General features: G+C 46.0%; 1 protein-coding gene across 1 annotated transcript in view; it reads left to right on the forward strand.

Moving 5' to 3' along the window:
• The window catches only part of EVC2 (EvC ciliary complex subunit 2), a 134,263-nt gene that overhangs the window by 69,957 nt on the left and 39,726 nt on the right, over positions 1 to 24,580 (forward strand). The window contains exons 11-15 of the mRNA XM_077136365.1: positions 4,328 to 4,567; positions 6,964 to 7,139; positions 9,973 to 10,132; positions 12,619 to 13,073; positions 17,486 to 17,690. Of these exons, the coding sequence (XP_076992480.1) occupies positions 4,328 to 4,567; positions 6,964 to 7,139; positions 9,973 to 10,132; positions 12,619 to 13,073; positions 17,486 to 17,690 (1,236 nt within the window). The remainder of the gene's footprint in view (positions 1 to 4,327; positions 4,568 to 6,963; positions 7,140 to 9,972; positions 10,133 to 12,618; positions 13,074 to 17,485; positions 17,691 to 24,580) is intronic.

Below are 24,580 nucleotides of genomic sequence, written 5' to 3' on the forward strand. Positions count from 1 at the left end.
CGTCCCCAGATGCTTGACTTGATCACATTTGCAGAATCCCTTTCTCCAAATGGGGCCATATCCACAGGTTCCAGGTGTAGGGCATGGAAAGAACTTTCAGGGGCCCCTGTTCCCTCACAGTGGCTCCCCTGGCTGACCCCAAGGCCGTGTGTCCTAGAGCTGAGCACATGTTAGTCCTTTATGAAAAATGTACTCCAGGCTCTATTCAGCAATGCAGCCCCAAACAATCTCACCCTCTTTCTCTTCTTGTTTAATTGGTTGTCATGCATTTTCCATAAAAATAATCCATGTTCAATGAGGAGAACTGGGACAGGACTCCAAAGCAGTGGTTGGCCAACTGTAGTCCTCAAGCCAAATCCAGACTGGCCAGTTTTTGCATGGCCCATGAGCTGAGAAGGGTTTTCTAAGGGTTGTAAAAAACAAAACAAAAAAAACATAGAAAAATAATGCATTGGAGACCTTAGGTTGCCGACAAAGCCTTAGAGTCACAGCTGGCCTTTTACAGAAAAGTTGGCGAACTCCAGATCCCAAAGCATAAAAGGAAAAACTCTGAAAAAGGCAGTGAAAACCATCACACAACTGAAATGCAGCCACGTATTCATTTGGCCTGTATGTTGAGCCCCTGCTGTATGCCTGACCACCATAGCTGACTGTTCACAGCAGCCTCCACTCCTGTCCTCAGACTTTGGTGCATATTTCAGCCACCTATTGCATACACCTTTTTACAAAGCAAGGTTTATGCAGTTCATATAATTGTGCATCTTGCTTGGTTCCACTTACCATCCAAGCGTCAACATTTCCTGATGTTACTAAATGCTCTTAAAAAAAAAAGGTAGGTCACCGTACTGTGCACCTTCATTTAGCACTTCCTGCATACCAGGCCTTGCTCTAAGCACATCACAGAGGCCGTCTGTCAGTCTTCACACACGCTCAGTGGCTTGGGTGCTGATATGTGCCTGCCTCCTTCACGGGTGAGTGCCCTGAGACAAGAAGCGTTCACCTGCCTTAGAACAGGCAGCGAGCCCAGGGGCTGTGTCCCTAACCATTGCTGTGGGTATTACCCCATCCTTTGGGGCAATTCTGGAGGACTGCCTGGAGTCCTGCATTCTTGAGTATTTCCTCTATTTATACAGGGGTGGAATGGGGTGGTGGGAGAGACAGTGCCTCCCCTCCCTGCGGGGATACAGTCCTTCTCTGAGTGTGGGAGGTGGGAAAGGGGGCTTCCCAAACCTTCCTGCTCCAGGGCTGCTTCTCCCCGGTTTGTTGAGCCTCGGTCCCCTGCTCTTTGTTTCGTGGGAGGGCACATAACTCTGGACCTCATAGGCAGAGATAAGTTACCTGAGTGACCATCACTTGAATGTGTGTTTTTAAACGGACATTAGTTGCCAGTAATTAAAATAGAAAGCTTCGTTTAAAAATCTGGATTTCAGAATTTCCAACTTTTCTTTAAAAAATGGGAAGATTTGGTCAGCCTGGGGCCCCATTCCTGCAATGTGTCCCATTGGTGGGCCAAGGACTGGTTACCCCTTCAGGCAGGGCTTGCTCTCTCCACGTGGCCCCACTCCCCACCCTCCCTTTTGCCTCTCACGCTTTCACTTACCTCCATGTATGACCTTGCCTGCTTGGCAGCACTGGGGCTGTGGCATCCCTGCTTTGGGCCTTGGTCTTATCTGTGTCCCCGCAGGGTGGATGTTGGTTAGGGTTGAATGCATTTCCACAGGACCCTGGCTTCTCCTTAGGAGGACAGTGTGTATGGAATGGGATGTTCCCATCCGGATGAATTTTAGGAAGTGTTTCACTGATCCAGACACGTCACTGCCTCATGCCTTATTCCTCAGCAGAAATATACTTCTAAATAAGGACAGATCATTTAATTGAGGACTGGAGCGTGTGCATGCATGTGCAAGCACTTTTTGTCCTGGCTGTGAGAAGCTAAATGGATTTTACCCATATTTCAACCCTATCGATTAAACTTAATTAGAAGTTTGGGGTTTGTCAGATTCCAAACTGTCAAAAAAAAAAGAGAGTCCTTTTGATGGCTGACCCGACCTTGCTAGGTTCCAGCGGCTCAGGCAGGGTTCCAACACCTATGGTTATGGGTGAATTGCAGTTTTGGCTTAGATAGCGTCAGCTGTGAGTATCCACGTCTCTCCGATAGTCTAATCCAATCAATTAAAAAAAAATCAGCTTTTGAAAGAGACAGAATTGTTTGGTGGCTGAGGCAAATCATTTAGCATTGGGGTGGGCACTGGTGTGTGGCCACTGGGACACACACGTCCTTTGGTTGCTGGGTCCAGTGTGAGTACCCCGAGGACGGGTATTCTCGCAGCTGGGGTGTCAGACGATTTTAGGAGGCCCTAAATAAAAACTCCTCTTTTGGCCCAGATTCTGAATAAATTGGAAAAGAAAGAATAGATGCTGGGAAGACCGAAGTCAGTACATTGCCTCTGTAGGCTTCTGTGACCATTCAGAAGTGGGGGTGAGCAGGTCTGTGACTTAGCAAGCGGGGAGATGGTGATGTCGTTTATGGGAACAGGGAATACAAGGGGTGTGGGACACTCAGGTCTTCTCACTGGAGGAGCCACGCCCCTTACCCTTAGCCACCATTCCCACTTTCCTCCTTGCCTGCCTCTCTGCCTTGACTCCACCAACATGCCATTGTCCGGTGTCTGTGCAGTTTCAGAACCTGGAGCCTGAGGATTTGGTTTTGACTCTTAAACTCTCTTCTTGAGCAGTGGTGAGAATTTGAGAAAGGCTTTTAACTTCTCTGAGGCTGTGCTTCTTTACCTCTGAAATGACATTTATTGGGTTTTTTTAGACCGTGTAAAAATGATTCCAAATCTAGTGACTGAAAACCAATCCCACTTATTATCTCAGTCTCTGTAGTTGGAAGTCCATGGATGACTTGGCTGGGTCCTCTGCTCAGGGTCTCACAAGCGTGCAACAAGCTATCAGCCAGGCTGCATTCTCCTCTAGAGTTCAGGGTCCCCATCCCAACTTCTTCAACTTGTGCATAGAATTCATTTCCTTGTGGTTGCAGAACTGAGCCCCTCAGCTCTTCAAGGTGGCTTCTCACCAAGGCAATTTACTATGTGGCTCTTTGCATCTTCAAGGCAGCAGGAGAGTGCTCTTTCTTCAGGAAGGGCCTGGGCCCTCTTTGGAAAGTATTTCACCTGATTAAGTCAGGCTCACCCCATATAATCTCCCTCCAATGAACTCAAAGCCAACTGATTCAGGGTATTAATTGTATCTGCAAAATCCCTTCTCATTTGCCCTACGAGGCGATCTAGTCAGTGTAGTGGCTATCTCATCTTATTCAAAGCTTAGGCACTTCCTACGGAGAAGGGATTTACAGGCTGTGTCCCCCTGGAGAACAGGAATCATGGCAGCTGTCTTAGCATCCTGCCTACTACATGGAGGTAATAATACTCTGCTCCTAGAATGTGCAGCTTACTGAGATAATGGGAGTGAGAATGCAGCAGGAGCTCAGTAGTGGTATATTTCCTGCCCTCCTTTTCTTGGACTCGACTACACAAAATGAGAGCAACCGAAGAGCCATTTCTTAGTACTTCTGATGCTTTGCTTTTCACCCAGATGTCCTCAACTTGGGCCTGATCACAGGTAGGTTTATCCACACCTAAATTGCAAATGAGAGATGATGGAAATAATCTTGCAAGCCTAACAGCAGGATACACCGATGTTGAAGAGTTTTCCATTTATGCAGGCTATTATCAGGCAGTTTGATTTACATAATTCCACTCTTGTGAATTTTCTGCTTGGAGATTGTTCTGGAAAACATTAAGTTAACAGGGGAGGAGGGGTTGCAACAGAATTTCCCAGGATCTAGCAGCCTCATCATTGTCAGTTTCAGCATTGTATGTATGTGCATATGTGTTGTGTGTGTCTGCATGTGCACATGTGTATTGTGTGTATATGTGCTGTGATTTATGTGTGGTGTGTTCACATCTGTGCATGTGTTGCTATGTATGTTGTATTTCATGTGTGACATTTGTGTGCACTTGTTCATGCTTGTGTGTTGCCGTTTGTGTGCAGTATGTTGATGTATGTGTGCATGTTGCTGTATTTGTGGTGTTTGTGTGTGCTGTGTGCACTTGCATTTACCATTTGTGTGCACGTGTGTTCAGTGTCCATGTGTGCATGTGTGTTTGTGTGTGTGCATGTGCAGTATCTGTGGTGTGTTCATGTGTGATGTGTGCACCTGTGCACATGCATTTGCCATGTATGTTCACAGTGTCCATGTGTGCACGTGTGCTTGTGTGTAGGTGGCTGTGGCGTTAGTCTCACCAGCTGCCTTCTGTCTCTGCAGTCCGCAGGCGAGTGCAGCAGCCTCTTGCGGACCCTTCATGGCCTGGAGCAGGACCAGTTGCGGAGCTCTCTGGCCCTGCAGCAAGAAGAAGACTTTGCCAAGGCTCGCCGGCAGCTGGCCATCTTCCAGAGAAATGGACTGCACCGTATCTTCTTTACTCAGATAAAAAGTGCTATTTTCAAAGGGGAACTGAAGCCAGAGGCAGCTAAAATGCTGCTGCAAGATTATTCTAAAATACAGGTAATGCTTCAAATCAGGCTGGCTATGAAGAAAGAGTAATTTTCCTGAACTGGCTCAGTAAATTTCTCCACTCACAAAATTAAGTCCTGCCTTCTCTTTTGTGCTGCACGCAGGTGACCTTTTTCTTCTTCTGCCTCTGGACAGGTGTCTGAGTTCCCTAAGTAGAGTGGTGATGGCTTAGAGCAGCCCTTGGACTCAGGCAGAGCTGTATTTGAATTCTGGCTCCACCACCCATCGCTGTGTGAATTTGAGCAAATGACCTAACCTCTCTGAGCCTCAGTTTCCTCACCTGTGAAATGGGATCCTAGACGTCCTAGTGTCTGCATTCACAGGGTTTCAAGGGGGATTAAATTATCTTAGTGTTGAAAAGTCAGTGCTTGGTTTAATTCATGTTTAGTATTTATAACAGTAAAGGAGAAAAAGAAAAATATGTCTGTATGTATATGTTTATATCTAAAAACATAAGTCTAAATAATGTCATTTGATTTCTACTGGGGTTGAGGATGCTTGTCTCTGTATGTCTGGGTGAATGCATAGTTCTGCACAAATGTGAAAAGGTGAATGTGAAAGTTACTAATCCAGGCTAAATAAATCCCTAGACAACAGCGAAAGTAGTTTGTCTGTGTCAGCATTGTGATGGAATTTCTTAAGGGGTTGGTGCAAGGAATTTTATGTACATTTGCATGTGCACACACACACACAGAGTGAAATCTCTGCTGTGTAAGAATGCAGTTCATCATTTTGGCTTGCTGTCCTTACTGTGTGCTGATAGATTTCCTCAGGTGGTGGTCACGGTAGCTGAGAGCTGCTGGCTACTTTACCAGATGGAATGTGGAGTTTTGACTGTGAGTAGAATATTAGAGAAATGCAGATATCTGGCCCCTAGTGGGACCACCTCCTCCAATTTAGGAGCTAATCTCTGACTCTAAAATAGTGAAGGCACCAGGGGAACTGGTCTAGGGGACATAGGGTACCGACTGGCATTCTCAGGCCAGTAGGGGTTACTGGTGCAGTGTACTCATCCATCCAGTGCTTCTTTCTCTTCAGGATTGTATACCTCTGATCCTTGAGAAATGTGTTCTTCTGACATAGCAGCAACGCTGCTATTTTCAGTTTTATTTTTATCAGTAAAAATCATTCAAGAGAGTTGGCTGGCTGGTTGGATTACTCTCTTTGAAGTTCCCAACTTGCTTTAGAAGTCCAGGTCCCCTTCCAGCAGGACCCTGATGCCCATTCAGGGTAAATCTGGGCGTGGAACTGCAGTGGGACCAAAACAGTGGTGGAAATCGAAATCCAAGAAGCAGGTGAAGTGTAGACACAGGTGTCCAAGTCGGTGTGTGTGTTTGTGGGGGGCAGGTCCCCAGAGAGGAAGCCACACAACTTGGCACTCAACTAAGGAGCGAAAAAAGTTAGACAAGGTTGGGCCCTGCCCCTCCCCAAGGGAGATGTAACGAGGCCCGGATTTCTGGTCTGTGGTCACAGGCCAAATGAGTGACAGCTGAGATGGACCAGGGACGTCCCAAGAGGAGACCAAGGAATTATCATGAACCTTTCGGGAAGAGAGGGACACTCTCAGAAGGGACCTGACACAGAAAGAGAACAAGCCAACCTCGTCATGCTGGCCTGGGATTTTCCTACTAAGACTTTAGAGAGAGCAGTTAAAGTAAGAGTCCACCACATTTACAATGAAAATGAATGAGGGCAGCTGGTGTTTTGAAGGCAGCCCAGTTCAACACTGGAGCACAGGCCCTCCACGAGATCACTGGGTTCAAATCCCTGCTCAACCACTTAGCAGCTCAGGGTGCAGATTGGGTTTCTTCATTTGTGAAATGGGTATAGCAGTACTCTCTGCCTAAATTAAGCTAGACGATACATGTAAAGCTCTCAGCCCGGTGCCTAGCCTGGATAAAACGCCCAAGGTAAGCTAAGTTATCATTACTCTCTGGACTTTGGTTGGGTTTTATTCATTTGGTAGATGGAGAAAACTTTTGTAGGCAGCTCTGGGTGGAGGTGTTTCTCTTGTCCCCTCCGTGCATGGGGAGCCCCTGAGAGGTCACGGCTGGGGCTGGTTTATCCCAGAACTCAGTACCTGTCCTGGCGTGCAGCACCTGTGAGCCCCAGGTGTATGTGAATGCAGGTGAATGACTGAACAAGAGAAATCCACATTCCATTTCTTACAATCAGTTTTTAAAGCGTTTATTTCTTATTCATATGTAGTTTTCTTATAAGCCTTTGCTAAGGGCAGGGAGGTTTCAGGTTTTTGTCCCAGGGCTTCTTTTCCTGTATATCTTTTTCCAAAATATATGTATATCTTCTTCATACATATATATCTAAGTTTAGAAAGAGTCTTCTCTAAATTCTAATTGGGCACATTTTCTTGATTTTTTTTTAAACAGGCAAATGTAGAAGAGTTAATGGACTTTTTCCAGGCTACCAAGAGATATCATCTAAGTAAAAGATTTGGCCACAGGGAGTACCTGCTCCAGAACATACAGTCATCGGAGGTCCGTGTGGAAGGCCTTCTGAGCACTGCGGCTGCCCAGCTGACCCACCTCATCCAGAAACACGAGAGGTGAGACCCCATTCAGCCCAGACGGCACAGGCATCGCCTCGCCCAGGCATTCTGCATCAGACACCATCCGCTTCTGTTCATTGATCATTTGCACCAGGTGCCCTTGCTTGTTTAAAAAGGATTGTCTAATTGTAACAAAACAAAAGCACCCTTGCATTATATCATTAAAAAAAATACCTGTTCTAGTATGCTAGCCACCAGAACGCGATATACCAGAAACAGAACAGCTTTTTTTTTTTTTTTTTTTTTTTTTTTAAAGAGAGAGGGAGGAAAGGAAGGAAAGACAGAGAAGGAAGGAAGGGAGGAAGAAAGGGAAACATTTTTAAACATTTTCTTGTTTTATTATATTTTGTTAGTTTGTTTGTTTTTTACATGGGCTGGGGCCGGGAATCGAACCGGGGTCCTCCGGCACGGCAGGCAAGCACTCTTGCCCGCTGAGCCACCGCGGCCCGCCCAACAGAACAGCTTTTAAAAGGATAGTTTGTTAAGTTGAAAGTTTACAGTTCTGAAGTTGTGAAAATGTCCACAGTAATGCAAGGGTATAGAAATGCCCAATCTAAGGCATCCAGGGAAAGATACCTTGGTTCAAGAAGGCCGATGATCAGGGTTTCTCTCTCAACTGGAAGGTCACATGGTGAACATGGTGACGTCTGCTAGCTTTCTCTCCAGGCTTCTTGTTTCATGAAGCTCCACTGGGGGTGTTTCCTTCTTCATTTCCAAAGGTCTCTGGCTGCATGGACTCTCTCATGGTTCTTGTGACCCTCTTGCTGTCTCCAAAATCCTTCTTCTTTTAAAGAATTCCAGCAAAGTAATCAAGACCCACCTGGAATGGATGGAGTCACATCTCCCTCTAATCAGAGGTTAATACCCACAACTGGATGAGTCACATCTCTGTGGAGATAACTAATCAAGTTTCCAATCTACCATGGCGAATAGGGATTATAGAAACAACTATCTCCACAAGATGGATCAGTATTAAAACATGGCTTTTCTTGGGTACATGATCCTTTCGTACTGGCACAATACCCAATGGTAGAATGAACAGTATTGTGAATCTCACCTGCCCACAGTTATGGTTCAACAAATATCTACTCATGGCCATACGTCCCCACCCTGGAATTTTTAAAATAAATCCCCCAAAACGTTCCATTGAAGTCAGTGATGGGACTCGCATGGACCCTGTTACAGGAGAGTCTCCTTCTCTCTGAGCCCCAGTTCTTGCATTTGCCCTTGGTGTTGAGTCTGAATACACAGATGCTTATCTTGGGTTCTGTTTTTGTCATGGTTTTCCAGGGAAATAGAACTGACAGGATCATATATATATATAATATGGATGTAAATATTTTGAGATTTATTATAGGAATTGGCTCACGAGAGACTGGGGATATGGGCAAGTCAGAATTCTATAGGGCAGGCCCCGAGCTAGGAAGGCTGATGAAGGTTTCAATGAATTCCCCAGGAGAAGTCGGCTGGCCAAAGTAGAGATGGGAATTCTCTCTCTTGACTGTTGAAATCATCACTTCCCCTTTTAAGGCCTTCACCTGATTGGATGAGACTTCTCTCATTGTTGAAGGCCATTCCTCCATTGATTGTAGATTTCATCAGCCATAGATGCAATCAACTGACTGGTGGTTTGAATCCATGAGATAGTCTCACAGAAACAGTCAGGTCAGCCCTTGCTTTACCCAACACCTACATACCAACACCTGGCCAAAATGACACATGAACTGAACTGTCACAGATCCTTAGTGTTTTATCTCAGTAGCACCTGGGGTACCATGTGCTCAGGTAACATGGTGGTGATGCCAATTCCCCAGCCCCCAGTCCCCACCCCACCTCCCTCTCCTTCTTAGCCGTTCTTTGAGGCCACTTAATTGTGAACGATGAAATTTATTCTTTTAGGTTACAAGAAGCTCTAAAATTAATGGGATGTGACTACCAAGTTGACTTTCTCACGATGATCTGAGCTTTTATGAATTGGTTTTACTATTGAGATAATTTTATCAGGGCTTTGCAGAGCTCCTGCTCAGTTTAATGAGGATTCTTCAAGGCGTAAATTATGCAAACACTCCCCACCCAAAGATGCTAATGAATTTATCAGTTGCAGTTGACTTGAAATTCCGGAATACGTTTCACTCCAGTGAAAGGAACATTTCCTTGCCTGGAACTCCAAAACTCCACAGCTGCTTATGCTGATTTTGAGCAGTGACCAAGGAAAGGAGTTTTACTTTATTTTCTAATTTTATTTCAAAGGACTGGCACAGACTTCATATTTCTAAAACCTCTGTCTGCCGTTCATTCATTCATGTATTCATTCCTTCAGGAAGCCTGGCCCTGACAGCCCACCCAGGGCTGCAGACAGACTGGAGACTGTGGCAGCAGCAATGGCAGAAGCAGAGTATTGTCTATGCTTTTCCCTTTGGCTTGGCTCGTGCCAGTCCTGCTGCCAGGAATTCCAGATCCACCACCTCCTCTTGGGCAACTCAGTCTGTACCCCATTGGCCCCGTTGATGGTTACTTCCTCCCAGAACTCTTGCCCTCTTTCCACTCCAGCGAACGGTCTCTCTGAGGACAGGTGGAGAGAGTGGCACAGAGTTAGGAGGTCTCTCCACAAAGGCAAGAGTTTATGTTGTATCCCCATGCAAGATGCAGCCTGATGCATGTCTAACGGCCCTGACCTTGCTGTGCTTTCTATTTTTTGTAATTTCTTAGCCACCCATTCTCTACCGCTTTGCTAGGGTAGAGATTTTTCTTATCCCAGCAAACACTAATGTGTTGATGTATGTCCCAGTGAGTTTGGGGAGGGCGTGTTAACTCGCCATGTCTGCTCTAGAGCCGGGTACTTAGATGAAGACCAGATGGAGATGCTACTGGAGCGAGCTCAGACGGAAATCTTTTCTATAAAACAGAAGTTGGACAATGACTTAAAGCAGGAAAAGAAGAAACTCCACCAAAAGCTAATAATTAAGAGGAGGCGAGAAATGATGCAAAAGGTATGTAAGGCGCTCTGCTGTTTGTCGTTTCCATAACCATTTCTGAATGCCCCCCACCCCCTACTCCGAGGACTGGGAGGAGGCCCGGGAGACATCAGGATGGCCCATATGTGGCTCTTTGGTAGTGACTTTTTGGAATGCCAAGGAAAGGATTCTGAGGGTCCTCTCCAACCTCAGCAGAGCAGAGGGTCTTGATGGGTTAGTGGTGTGTGCACATGAACAGAGGTGTTGGCTCAGGTGAGGGGCCATGGGAATGATGGTGGGTGCCAACACCGAATGCTTACCTAGCACTGGGCTAAGAGCGTTGCATTTCTTGTTTGAGCCTTACAATCCTAGTGTAAGACCAGGGGTGCTGGCCTGAGTGAGTGATGGTGACGGCGGTGCTGGATGCCAACAGAGGGGGGCAGTTTGTTTACTTAGCACTGGGCTCAGTAAGCTCTATTTCTTGTTTGAGCCTTAAAATAGCCCTTCTAGGTAGATACTATTATTTTCTGCATTTATTTTCAAGGTGAAGATACTGAGGCTTAGAGAGGTTATATAACAAGGTCAAGGTCACCTATTGAGGAAGTGGCAGAAGAGGGATTTGAACCCAGTCTCTCTGACTCTGAGCATAAGCCCTTTTCCTCACCACTAACCTGCCTGGCTGTCTGCACGTTCTAAGCAAGGAAGGAAAACCAGCATGCAAATGCATAAATGCCCCATAACACGCTCCCCCTGTGATGTGTACAGCACACTCCTACAGTCGCAGAGGCAGCAACTTCTCCTGCCCAGAGATGCTGGGGTGCGGGGCACTTCACAGAGTGAATGTGCATGAGACCAGGCTGGAAAGTACACCACAGGCAAGGGGTGAAGCAGAAAAGAGAGAGCATGCCGCTGCAGCTGGGGACTGTAGGGATGTGATGTGGCTAGAATGTGCAGAGGCGTGAGGGCAGGGGCTGGGGGAGACCTGCCTGGGAGGTCAGGCTCAGGAGTTTACCCTGCCTCCAAGGACAGTGGGGGACATTAGAGGGCTTCAGGAGAAGGACATGATCAGGTAGGTGGTGGAGAAGCTCAGGTGAGCACCCCCTGGGAACATGCTGGGGGAGCCTAGGTGCAGGGGACCCGTAGGAGGCTCAGCAGTTGACCAGGTGAGAGCTTGTGAGGACCTAAACCGAGCCAGTGCCCTGCACAGGGAGGAAGTAAGAGCAGATTCAGAGAATGTAGGAGACACATCAGGTGACGTCTAGGTAGGTGGGTGTCAGCTGTCATACAGGAGTGAGGGAGGAGCACTAGAATAACTTTAATTTGATTGCTAGAAACTCTGATTTTTATTGCCAGATTTGGGGCAAAAGCAGTCCATGTCTCACCTTGGCCCTTGAACTTCACCCATCTTTGAACATCCCTCCATTCATATCTGAGCCACTGGTTATGGTGTGGCTGAGGATGCCAGCTCCCCAGTGGCCTGCCTTGGGCCAAGGCTGAAATATAGAGTTGAGAAGGATAGATGGACAGCAGATCTTCTGGGCGATTCCAGTAGCCTTCCATTAATATTATTTCTTGTAACTACTTTTCATAAATATTGTGAGTGACACAGAGTTAGGAGGCTGCTCCATGAAAGTAAGAATTTATGTTGTATCACCAGGTGAAAAGCATCCCGATACATCATGGGTGCTCAGCAAATATTTCTAGAGTGCATGCATGAATAATGTCTAGCCACTGAGATGTGAGGACATAAAGAAGGCTATCTCATGTTCTAGAAAAATGAAGCCAAGTGACAATGGGGCCATTGTCATAAATAACACTGTGGCAAACATCTTCATGGATGTTGGTTGGCATTTTTCCCTGCGCTCCAGGGCCTTCATAGCTACTGTGTGTGAAGTAGGAATGTTCTTTCCTTCTCTTTTAGCCTGATTAGGTTAAGACATCATCCATCAGGTCTTGCTTATATCTTCTTTCTCAAAAGGCTTTCCCTGACCCTGTCATTTAAATTGTCTCTGAGATCTCAATTTTTTCCTTATAATATCACAGTTTGCAATTACAGTTTACCTGGCGCAGAGTAATAATAATTGCAAATATTTCTCAGTGAGAACCCTGCACCAGACACTACTCTAATTGCTGTATGCATATGAATGAACTCATATAATCCCAACAGCAGCTCTATAAAGTAGGTAGTTTCTATTATCCAATTTTACATGTTGAAAATGGAAGTACAGAGAGGATAAGAAACTTGCTTTGGGTCACCCAACCTGTAAATGGAGGTGCCAGGATTCTAACCCTTGTGGTCTGGCTCCTGAGCTTTTCCTATTCAATGACATCTTCAATGTGGAACAAATGAAGTTCTTGCTACATGTTGAGCTATTTACTTAGGGAAATTTTCTATGTCAAGATTATTGGGGGAAAGGTGCGAATGTTCTAGGCTTTTACGTCCATCTCCAAAGTGTTTACCCAAAGGTCTGTACCCACCGAGCCCCGTCCCCATTGCATTTTCCTTCCTGAAATTCCTGCAGCACAAGGAGCAGCACAAGGAGCAGCTGTCCATCGGTGAAGCCTTCCGAGCAGCCGAGGATGTCAGCCAGTACCTGGGTCGGTGGCGGGGCCTGGTGGCCGACCACAGCTCCTCCCTGGAGGAGCTGCAGGAGCGGCTGGATCAAGACGCCCTGGACGAGCTCAGGGCCCTGACCCTCTCGCTGTCCGAGAAAGCCTCCGAGGAGCTGCGGCGCCTCCAGAACACGGCCATGACCCAGGAGCTGCTCAAGCGCAGTGTGCCGTGGCTCTTCCTGCAGCAGATCCTGGAGGAGCACGGCAAGGAGATGGCAGTCCGGGCCGAGCAGCTTGAGGGCGAGGAGAGGGCCAGGGGCCAGGAGGGCGTCCAGAGTGTGAGGCAGAGGCTGAAGGCCGACGCTCCGGAGGCCTCAATGGAGGAGCAGGTGGAGCTGAGGCACTGGGAACACCTGGTTTTTAAGTGAGTATCCACGTGCCCATGTGTTGCTCGACCCTCCCGCCGCTGCTTCCCTAATTGAGCGATTTATTTTATAATCATTCAAGAACCAAGCACTGACCTGCACTCCCAAGTAGGAGGCAGTGGGCCACCGCCAGCCACCACTCCTGCTGCAGTAACAGGAAAATAATGCTTAACTTGCACAATAATGTTTTTAAAGACATGGGTTGCTGTGAGAGCAGTGAGAACGAGTCAAAGTTAAATTCCACTAGGGCCAATATTTGGCCATGCTTCTCTTCCCTGTAGCGTATGCCAGTTCTTTGTACAGGCTGAGATTAGGTTTGGTCCAAGAAAGGGGCCTTTGATGGTGGAAGAGGGCCCAACAGGGCTTTGGCCGTAGTCTGAGGCTGGTGCCATGGATTAGAACTGGAGTCGCTCCAAGCATGGCCAGTAAGGGTCTATAGAGAGGACCAGGATGTGGCCAGTGTAGATTGAAAGACCTGGGTTTGAATCCACCACCTGCACCACTGTCTGAGCAAGTTACATAGTTAGCCTCTCTGGGCCTCAGTATTCTTACCTATAAAGTGGGGTATTAACACTAAGCCATTTAGGAGGCATTCAGCTGCACCTAAAAGCTGACAAAATGTTTTATAATTTAGAAGACAGGAGGTAAATATTTACAATGGCTTCATGCTATTATCTAGGGACCAGTTCTTATTTTCCTGCTCCTTAATCTCAGGGTATTGCCTTGGTCTTTGGGCTCATCCCCTCATGGTTTCGGGAGGGCTGCTGCAGCTCCAGATGTCACATTCCTCATTCCTTTTAAACTTGAGGGATAGAACCTTGGGATCGAGCAGGGCTACACTACATCATAACCCCTTGTCTAAGCCAGTCACTGGCAAGGAGAATAAATGACCACAATTATTTTAGACAAGACAAGGGCAAAGTTCCTCTAAAAAGGACCAGCTAGTAAATAGTTTAGGCTTTGAGGGTCACAGGGTCTGTGTTGTAACTGCTCAGTTCTGCCATGATAGTGTGAAAGATACCATAGATAATAGAAAACAAATGAGCATGGTTGTGTGCCAAGAAAACTTTATTAATAAAAGCAAGCAGTGGGTCAGATTTGGCACATGGGCTGTCATTTGCTGATTCCTGCTTAGCCTGATCATGGTTCCCTCCCTGGGTCTGTGAGGGGTTTTCCTAGCCCCAAGATTGTTGGAGCTTTAATCCTCTGACAAAAACTGTGGCTCAGCCAGAAGGGGTGAGGCGCTGGCTACTGGTCCCGTCATCTGCAGTGTCCAGCAAAACACTAACCTCACAGTCCTGAGAGGGGGTTAGATGGGTCACTGTGCAAAGGCCCCAAAACACGCTGGATCCAGAATTAGTGTGTACCGAGTGGGGGCTTCTTACCACACTGCCCTCGTCTCTGGGCTGGACCCACTCATTTATCAGAAGGAAAACAGACACATAAATAGCTGGTGATGAGAAGTGAGAGAACAGAAGCAGGGGCACGCTGCTGGGTTGGACAGTTACAGAGTCACGATCCTGGCAGGTTCTTGGTGGTACGTGTATGTGCCGCCCTCCAGCCTGGGCTGGGGTGTCAGGGTGGGTTGGGACCTGCCGGCCATTGGTGTGAGAAACTTGAAAGAAGGTCGTGGCCCTGAGCTAGGTGTGAAGCGGGGACCGATGGGTGTGGTGGAGCAAAATGAAACCAAACCAAACCAAACAAAAAAACCTGATGTAGGGAAATTCCAGCCAGCCAGCCTGATTAGGGAGTGGGCACTGTTTATGTGATTGCCCAAATTGCAGTGACACAGCCCCCTTTTCCTTTCACTAGCAGATGCACCAATCAATACTCTTTAGTTGCATTTCCTTTCACTAAACAAGCTAGCCAATCCAGAAAACTCTACTCAAGCAAACAAAAAATCCCAAAGCCCTTTTGGTGCCCTTTCCTTGGAACAGCAACTCTGCCGTTTAATTTTACTCTAAGCTGCAATTTCTATTCCAAGCCTATAGCCTTCCCCCCCCCCCTTTTTTTTATTAGAAATTATTGTTTCCAGCACATTTTTTGTGGAAGGAGTATGTGTGTGTGTGTGTGTGTGTGTGTGTGTGTGTGTGTGTAGTGAGGAATGGATGTGTCCTTTTCAGTCTACCCTGTCAGTCCCTCTGTCTCCTCTGTTAACCCAACATGCTCTGCCCTGCTCCCCAACACGGGGAGCCCCTTGGGGGGCCTCAGCGCATGATCCCACTTTTCTGTAGATCTTTGATTGGCATCAAATGCAGAACATTTTTCTGTGATGCTCAGCAGGAGTCAGCTTACAAGGGGCAGGGTCTTCTTGGCCTTGATGCTGTCATAGTGCCCCTCCCTGCACTGCATGCTTCTCTGGGGTCCTGACTTTGCCACTGGGGGGAATCAGGGCCTCCTGTGTTTGCAGAGAGTGACACTGTCTCTGTTAGGTTAAGTGATCTCCCGGGTCTTTCCCACCTCTCTCTTTTATGTTCCTGCCCTCATTCAGTTTCCCAGCTTTGTTAGCATTTGCTCTCTTGACAAGGAAAACTTAAGATGCCGTCTTCTCTAAGCCCATAAAAACCGCTTCCTTAAATATCACTCCTTAGTCCCACAGATCACTCCCAACAATAACTATTCAGCTTAATCTGTATTCCCCCAAAGTCTCCTTATACACTCCAACCTGGTGGAGCGCTTCGTAGCATATGGATAAAAGTTGGCATTCCCATCATCAGATGGTCATTTTCTTCCACTTTATCTAAATCCGTTTTGTGAGAATATTGCTAAAGTCGCCACCAGTTTTGCCTGCACGGGGATGAGACATCTCACTTTGCAGTCAGAAAATGTTTTATGGTTTTTCTGAGGGTTAAAGGGGGTCAACTAAACGCCCACATATTTACGGTTCTGCTTATATGCTTTGCTTATTTAAGATTCTGAAAGGTTGCGGCCTTTATTTCCGAGACATTATGTAAAAATAGCTTTGCACAAGGATTTCAACACATTTTTATCAGCTTCCCAATTTTAAGGGAGTTGGGTTGCTGGAAACCTGGTTGGATAAAGATTTAATGAGTGCGAATGTTTGCCAAGAAAATCACATCTTGGAGACTTCTTTCTAAGTATCCTGCCTCCCCACCTTGATTCTAAACTCCTTTAGGCAAAGACCCTGTCTCATATTTCTGCTTTATTTTGGTACCTATAAAGTAGAGGATTAAAACAAGACTAGCAGGGGCCAATCCAGTTTGAAGATGAGTGGGGAAAGCTGCTCATTTTAGAGCAGCTTTCCCTTTGGATTCCATGTAACCAGCAAACACACTAGGTGAGATTCTGCATGATGAAACTACAAGTGGGCATCTCAGTTCCCTGAGGTGTTCCAAAAATGTGGTGGGCAGCCTGGAATGAGAAGCCCAAGACAGAGGTGCCAGGCAGTGTGGGCTTGAGGCCCTTTCAGCTGAGTGCCCCCGCCAGCCCTGAAGTTCCTCGCCTGGCTGCACGCGAGAACATCCATGCTGAGATTTGAGTGTGGTGGGCCTGGCCGTGACCTCCTCCCATGGCGGGGGTGGGGTGGGGGGGTGGGGAGTCTCTGCATAAATCTTTGAATTTTAAAGCATTCACAGAAGTATATTTTATACAACCAGGATAGATGGAACATTGCCAGAATAGCCACATAAATCCATGTTTGTCTTCAGAGATTACTTGCCCCATGAATAAATGAACAGACACACATGGTCCAAAGCAGGAGAGGAGGGAGAAGGCCTCTCCCTGAATTGCCCTCTTCTGGGTCAGGGAAGAAATTCTGTCCAGAAGCCCCCAGCACTCGTCCCCTTCCATGGCATTGGCTGGAATGGGCCCCTGTGAGGCTGGGAAAGGGAACCTGTGGCTGTGGGCCTTACAGGAAAAAAAGAGGGAGAATGCTCCTTGAGCTTCCTCACTGATTAAGGATAACCAACAACACATACAAATCATTTGCCTTGGTTTTGGGCACATCCAGGTGCTACTAGATGACACCTGTTAGCCATCAACCTTTAAGGCCTGTCCCCGAAGACCCCTTTTCCCAACCACCTCAGCCAAGTTGACTGTCTCTCTTCTATGCTCTGCTGACCAGGCTCCATAGACCAGCCTTTGCTTTCCTGTCTGTGTTCACCACCAGACCAGGTGATCTTCAAGGTCATGAACACAGGAGGGCATGCTGCCTCCTCAAAGACAGTCTTGGCTTCTTCAGCTCATGCCCAATGGCCAACCAAAGTGACCTATCATAGGTGTTCAAGAAATACCTGTGAAGGAAATGTCTGACTAAAGAATCGATAGTTTTCCCCCCATAGACATGGATTTGACTAATTCATTTTGCACTTTAACCTCTAACTCCCCTGCCCCCACCACACCCTCACTTTCTTCTGTTGATTAAAACTCGTGACTGCTCTTCCTTCACCAGGAAGCTCTGCTCCTCGGCCTTCTCCCTCTCAGAGGAGCAGCTGCTGAGGATGAGGCAGGAAGCCCATGGCTGCTTTGCTCAGATGGACAGGAGTCTGGCCCTCCCCAAAATCCGGGCCCAAGTCCTGCTGCAGCAACTGCAGGCTGCTTGGCGAGAGGCGGAGTCCCTGAAACTGGACCAGGCCCTGGCTGCCCCTGAGCTGCAGGTAGGATGGAAACCTGGCTGCCCTTGGATGGCCAAGGTAGGGCCATGACCCAGCTGCTGATCCTCTTGGGTCCAGCCTCTCCCTCTGCCCTGAGCTCATCTCCCCACTACCACCACCATCTCCTCGTCATCCACATCAGCTCTCGATCTTCTGGAACTTCCTGGCTGGTTGTCACCTTGAGGTCAGTAGTTGGCATCACTCAGGCTCTTCCAGCTCCCCTCACCCAGGCTGGTGTGCCAGCCTCCAGCAGCTGTGAGTGGTGATTGCTCATGGCCTCCTCCTTCTCTGCTGCACCGACTCAGTGGATAGGATCCACCTGGCCAGAGAGGACACCTTCCCTTCTGTCACCTCCTCAGCCACAACCAGTCACTGAGTCAGGGTGCAAAAGACCAGCCCCTCACCTCAAGGGGAGATAGCTCTTTGGTGCAGTTTTTTCTGCAGGGCCCTCCATGGACCAGTCAAGGCCACCCTTGCCCTGAGACTACAGCCTTGCTTGACCCTTTCCTCTTCTTATCCTGGTTCCCTCCCGCTTTGTCCCAGCTTCCTGGGGCTGCTGTTATAAAGGACTACACCCAGGTGGCTTAGAACCACAGGTGGTTCTGGAGGCCAGAAGTCCGAAGTCAAGGTGTGGGCAGGGCCAGGTCCCCTCTGCACCTGTAGGGGAGAAGCCCTCCTTGTCCCTTCCAGCCTCTGGTGTCTGCAGCAATCCTTGGTGTGTCTTGGCTTGTAGAAGCATCACTCCATTTCAGCTTCTGTCTGCTCATGGTTTTCTCCTCTGTGTCTGTCTGTCTCTGGGTCCACATTTCCCTCTTCTTGTAAGGACCCCATTCATATTAGACATAGGGTCCACCCTAATGCAACTTGGCCTCATCTCTGCTAATAAGACATGTTTAAAGACCCTATTTCCAAACAAGGCCACATTTGTAGATCCAGGGGATGAGGACTTAAACGTGTTTTTAGGGGATGCAGTTGAACCCCCACAAGTGTCTCTTGAAAAGCCCTCCCTCAGGAAGCCAGGGCTGCCTCAGCCCTGCCTGAGGCTCTACCTCTGGGGAAACCCACCTAAGTCAAGGCCTTTGATGGGCCTGCTCCTTGGCCAAGAACTTGCTTCCCCCAGCCTTCACATGGCAGCTCTCTAGTGTGCTCTGGTCTCAGTGCAACCCCCTCCACAGAGGGTCTTCCCCAACCCCCCTCGCCATCTACCATCAACCTTCCCCCATGCTTTAACACATGGCCATGTCTCTGTCTTCATGATTTTTTGTTTTCCATTTTTTATTAGAGGAGTTATAGGTTTGCAGAACAAGCATGCATAACATACAGAATTCCCATACATTATTAATGCTGTGTTAGAGTGACACATTTATTAAAATTCATGAAAGAACATTTTTATAATTGTATCAACTGTATTCATGGTTTACAGTAGGCTTCACTGTGTTGTAGAAACCTGTCTTTTTTGTTTTTAGATATTTATTCCAGTAACATCCATAGAATCTGAAATTTCCCCTTTAACCACATTCAATGATATAATCCAGGGATGTTAATTACATTTGCAATGTTGTTCTGCCATCACCATCATCCATTGCCAAAGCTTTTCCTTCAACCCAAATAGAAATTCACTTTAAGCATGAATTCCCCATCCCCTGCCTCCATTCCAGCTCCTGGTAACCTGTGTTCTAGTCTCTGGCTCTATGAATTTGCTTATTAAAATTATTTTGTATCAGTGTTATCATATAATAACCTATCCTGTTGCATCTGACTTACTTCATGCATGAGGTCTTCAGGTTTCATCCATACTGTAGCAGAACTTTCCTTCTTTTTATGGTTGAATAATATTCGATTGTGTGTGTAGACCACAGTTTGTTTTTCCATTCATTGGTTGATGGGCACTTGGGTTACTTCCATTTTTTTCACAATTGTAAATAATGCCATATTGGTGTGCAAATATCCATTCAGTTCCTGCTTTCAGTTCTTAAAGATATGTATCTAGAAATGGAATTGCTGGATCATAAGGTAATTCTATAGTTAACTTTATGAGGATCTGCTGAACTGTCTTCCAGAGTGGTGGCACAATTTTATATTCCCATTAGCAATGCATGAGTGTTCCTATCCTTCCACATCCTCTCCCACAATGATAATTTTTTGTCTCTTTTTAATAGTACACATTCTACTGGGTGGGAAGCAGAATCTCATTTTTTTGGGGGGAGGGCGATGCATGGTCCTAAAATCAAACCTGGGCATTCTGCATGGAAGGCAAGCATTCTCCCACTCATTTTAGTTTTGATTTGCATTTTTTCCCTAATAGTTAATGATATTAAGCATCTTTTCATATGCCTTTTAGCCATTTGCATATCTTCTTTGGAGAACTGTCAATTGAATTCTTTTACCCAGCTATTAATTTTTGTTTTTGGGTTGAAGGATTTCTTTATGTAGTCTGAATAGCAATATATCAGATATGTGACTTCCAACTATTTTTTCCCTTTGTATAAGTTGTCATTTTAATTTCATGATAAAGTCCTTTATGCACAAAAGTTTTTAATTTTGATGAGTCCCCTTTATCTATTTTTTTTTCTTTTGTTGCTTGAGCTTTGGGTGCAGTCTAAGATAAGTGGTCTACAGTTATTGCCTTACACAGGATCTTGAAGATGCTTCCCTATGCTTTCTTTTAGGAGTTTTGTAGTTCTGGTTCTTATATTTGGGTCTTCAATATACCTTGAATTGACTGTCGTATATGGTGTGAGTTCAGGGTTCACCTGTATTCTTTTGCACGTGGTGGTCCTGTTTTTCTAGCACCATTTGTTGAAGGGACTATTCTTTCCTAGTTGAGCAGACTTGGCACCTGCATCAGATTACTTGGCCATAAACATGAGGGTTGGTTTCTGAACTCTTAATTCCATTATGGTCTATATGCCAGTCCTTGTGCCAGGACCACACTGTTTTGGTTACAATGCCTTTGTAATAAGTTTTAAGATAGGGATGTGTGAGTCCACCAACTTTGTTATTCTTTTTCAAGATGGCTTTAGTTATTTGGGGTCTCTTAACCTTCCATATAAATTTGATGATTAGTTTTTCCATGTCTGAAAGAAGACTGTTGGAATTTTTATTGGGAATGTGGTGAATCTGTAAATTGCTTTGAGTAGAATTGACATCTTAACAATATTTAGTCTTCCAATCCATAAACGCTTTAAGTCTTCTTTGGTATGCTTTAGCAATGATTTGTAGTTTTCTGTATGTAAGTCCTTTGCATCCTTGGTTAGATTTATTCCTAGATATTTGATTCTTCTAGCTGCTATTGTAAATTGAATTTTTTTCTTGATCTCTTCTTCAGAATATTCACAGCTTGTGCATAGAAACACTACTTATTTGGGGGGTTGATCTTGTGCTTCTCTACTCTACTAAATTTCCTTATTAGTTCTGGTAACTTTGTTGAGTATTTTTCAGGATCATGTCAGCTGCAAATAGGGGAAATTTAACTTCTTCCTTTCCAAATTGGATGCGTTTCATTTCTTTTTCTTGCCTTATTGCTCTGGCGAGGAGTTCCAGTCCAGTGCTAAATAACAGTGGAAACAGTGGGTATTCTTGAGTTGTTCCTGACCTTACAGGGAAAGCGTTCAGCCTTTCGTCATTAAACATGGTGTTAGCTGTAGGTTTTTCAAAGATGCCCTTCGTCATGTTGAGGAAGTTTCCTTTCTAGTCCTTTTTTTATCTAAGTGTTTTATCAAGAAAGGGTGCTGAAAGGGTTTCCAAGTAAGCTTGGTAGAGTAGGAGCTGCAGGTCTCAGTCATCCTCCTGCAGTTGGTGAACAGGTAGAAACTGTCTGAAACAATTGTTCAGGGACTCTGGAGGCCAGAAGAGCACTGCATACCATCCAGGGAAGAGACTGATAACCTGCGGTGAAGAGCTATGCATTAAACTCTCCACACTGCAGAGCCTGGTTCCCATGCCCCACTCTTGTGGCAGGCCACCCTGAGATCCAGTCCCTGACTGGAAATAAAAGTCCTCTTCTCCCAAAATGGGGGGCTGGGCATGGCCAAGCACCTGTGTGAGTTTTGATTAGAAATTCAGAACACTGGGTCCCAACTCTGAGGCTGCCCCTGTTTCAATCCTGCCTCTGACAGGGGTGGAAGTGGGAGATTTAGAGACTTGTTGCCTTCTTGGGGCTGCAAGGAGCAGTTTCCTGGAAGGCAGCTCTTCCCCAAGAATAGGGTAAGGCACAGCTGAGCACTGATTGCAGCTTTTGATTAGCAATTTCTGATTGCTGGGTCCTGGCTCTGTGCTAGGGTTTCAACCAGACAAAAGTGCCTGTAGCCTCTGTTTCAGCCCCACCCCCAATAGGGGCAGTGTCAGTTCATTCTTAAAGGCACAGTTACACCTTGGAACTATGGGGAGCAGTTGGCTCCAGAGTGCCGTCTGCTGGTAAGACAGGAAAGCACAGATTCAGGAACTGCCAAAGAGAAGTTTGGCATCCTCTTGCTCTCTTCCCCAGGTCACTTTGGAACTGATCTGCACCCCCTCCCTGGGATGTTGGCCCTATTTTGACTAGAAAACACTGACTTAGAAAGTCCTATTCAGAATTTACCCTTCAGGCAAAAGCAGCTAGAGGCAGAAGGAGTGTTAAAAAAAACTGTGGAGGCAAATAGAAAACAAATAGAACAGATCACCATTCCCAGAGAAGAAGCAGGAGAAAGAATGCTTTCTCCTGGCAATGAAATAATTGCACAAATAGAGCAAAATAAAAAATTAATATCTTTTATCCAGAACAAGAATCAGATGTATAAGAGCTGGCAAAGTGTGATCACACATGAGCTATTCTAAAGATCTGTAGCCAAATATCAAAGAAGTGCCTTAGCACAAAACCAACTAATAAGAAAACTCTAGGCAAGAGAGAGAAACTGACTTCCAGAGTAAATTCATCAAAATAATCAGATGCCTAAACACCCACAAAAAATTATAAGCCATACTAAGAAACAGGAAAATATGAGTCAATCAAGGGAGCAAATTAAAAGGTCAGAGGAGACACAAAATTTGGAACAGCTAACAAATAAGTTCAAACAAATATCCTATGTCAGTTCAAGAAGATGAAGGAAAATGTGGCTACAGTGATAAAAGTGTTAAGAAGACACTGTGAGAACACAAAGAAGAATTTGAAAACATAAAAAAAACCAGCAATGATGGGCATGAAAGAAACGATAGAAGAGATTTAAAATATACTAAAGGCTAGGTGCTTAGTAAAGAATTGTTAAATGTCTGAAGGTATTAATGTCTATAATTTCTTCTTAATAATAAAACCCAAGTCTAAGTTCAAATATATATGTATATATTTAGTAAAGACACATATGCATATACTTGCGTGTGTATTTGTATACAGCAGAGGCATACAACAGTGGATTTGAACAGGCAGAAGAAAGAATCAGTGAGCTAGATGACAGGACAGTTGAAATCTTACAGCCAGGAGAACAGATAGAGAAAAGAATGGGTAAAACTGAGCATGGTCTCAGAGATTTGGATGACAGCACAAAGCATGCAAAACTTATGCATCATGGACGATACAGAAAGAGAATAGAAGGGAAAAGGGGCAGAAAGTATATTTGAGGAAATAATGGCCAAGAATTTCCCAGCTCTTATGAAGGATAGAGCTGGAAAGAGATTGCACAACTGACTGTCCCAAGCCAGCGTGAGCAGCTCTAGCACACCACTGCTGCTGCCTCTCTTCAGCTTTATCCCCGTCTCAGCCCTAGTCCAGACCCACCAAGCCTGACTTTCTTCCTAAAAGACATTCATCCATAATTTCCGCATTTTGATATCCATGTTAGATTGGGATATCAAATCTATGGAGGTGAAAACCATAGTTAATTCATGGAGTTAGCTGGGCACAGCCTGGATACTTAAAGAGATCTGGCTAAGGGGGGCAGGACAGGTGAGGTCTAGTTCTCAGGGCTCCCATGATGTGGCTTTAGGCCCTGGGTTCAGCTTTCCTGGTCTTTCTCCTCCCTTGAAACCAGTGAGTTCAAGTCCTTGTCCAGATCCCAGTGTCTGTGTATGTGCTGGCTTCCTCTGAAGGTGGGGTAGGGCATGAACCAAGGATGTGGGGTCCCCTTGTGTATTATCTTCCTGGCTACCCACATGATTACCTGGGAGTTTCAGGTATAGTGGTGGTCAGGTCTGAGTCCAGGCCTATGGTGGGCTCCGGGAGGTCCAGGAACTTCAGGGGACATGGTGGAAGAGAGGAGCAAGGGCAGGGAAGAGAATGAGAAGGGAGGGACGCCTTGTTGGGGAGTGGCCACCGGCAGCTCATCTGTGTGTATTGTGTTGTGCATGTTGCAGTATGCTTTGCTGTGTTGTGTCATGTTATGTTGTGCTGTCATATTGCTGTGGTAGGTTGTGTTAGGTTTTTATGTGTTACGTTACATTACATTAGGTTATGTCATGTTATGATATATTGCGTGTTATGTTGTTGTGTTGGTTTGTGTTGTGTTGTGTTATGATGTGCTATATTATATGACACTTCTCTGTTTATAATGTTAGGTTATTATGTTATATATAGGTTATATTCTGTTTATGGTATATTGTGTTACACAGTGTTCGTGTGGTAATCCCATAGGGTAGATATCATTATTTCCATTTTACAGATGAGGAAACTGAGGCTCAGAGATTGGAGGATCTACTGCATTCATTCATTCATTCACTCATTTAATAACAGTTTACTGTGCACCCGTGCCCTTACCCCCCACCCTTGCTCATTCCACTCCGAGTCCAAACTTGTTCTCTGTTTATGCCCCTTTCCTTTGTTGGTCCCTTGGCCTGGGGTCCTCTGCTTCCAGGTATTCCCATGACTGATACCTTCTTGTCATTTGGGGCTCAGCTCCGATGTCACTTCCTCACATTTGTGAAGA

Source organism: Tamandua tetradactyla, chromosome 19, assembly GCF_023851605.1.
Source record: "Tamandua tetradactyla isolate mTamTet1 chromosome 19, mTamTet1.pri, whole genome shotgun sequence".
NCBI lineage: Eukaryota > Metazoa > Chordata > Mammalia > Pilosa > Myrmecophagidae > Tamandua > Tamandua tetradactyla.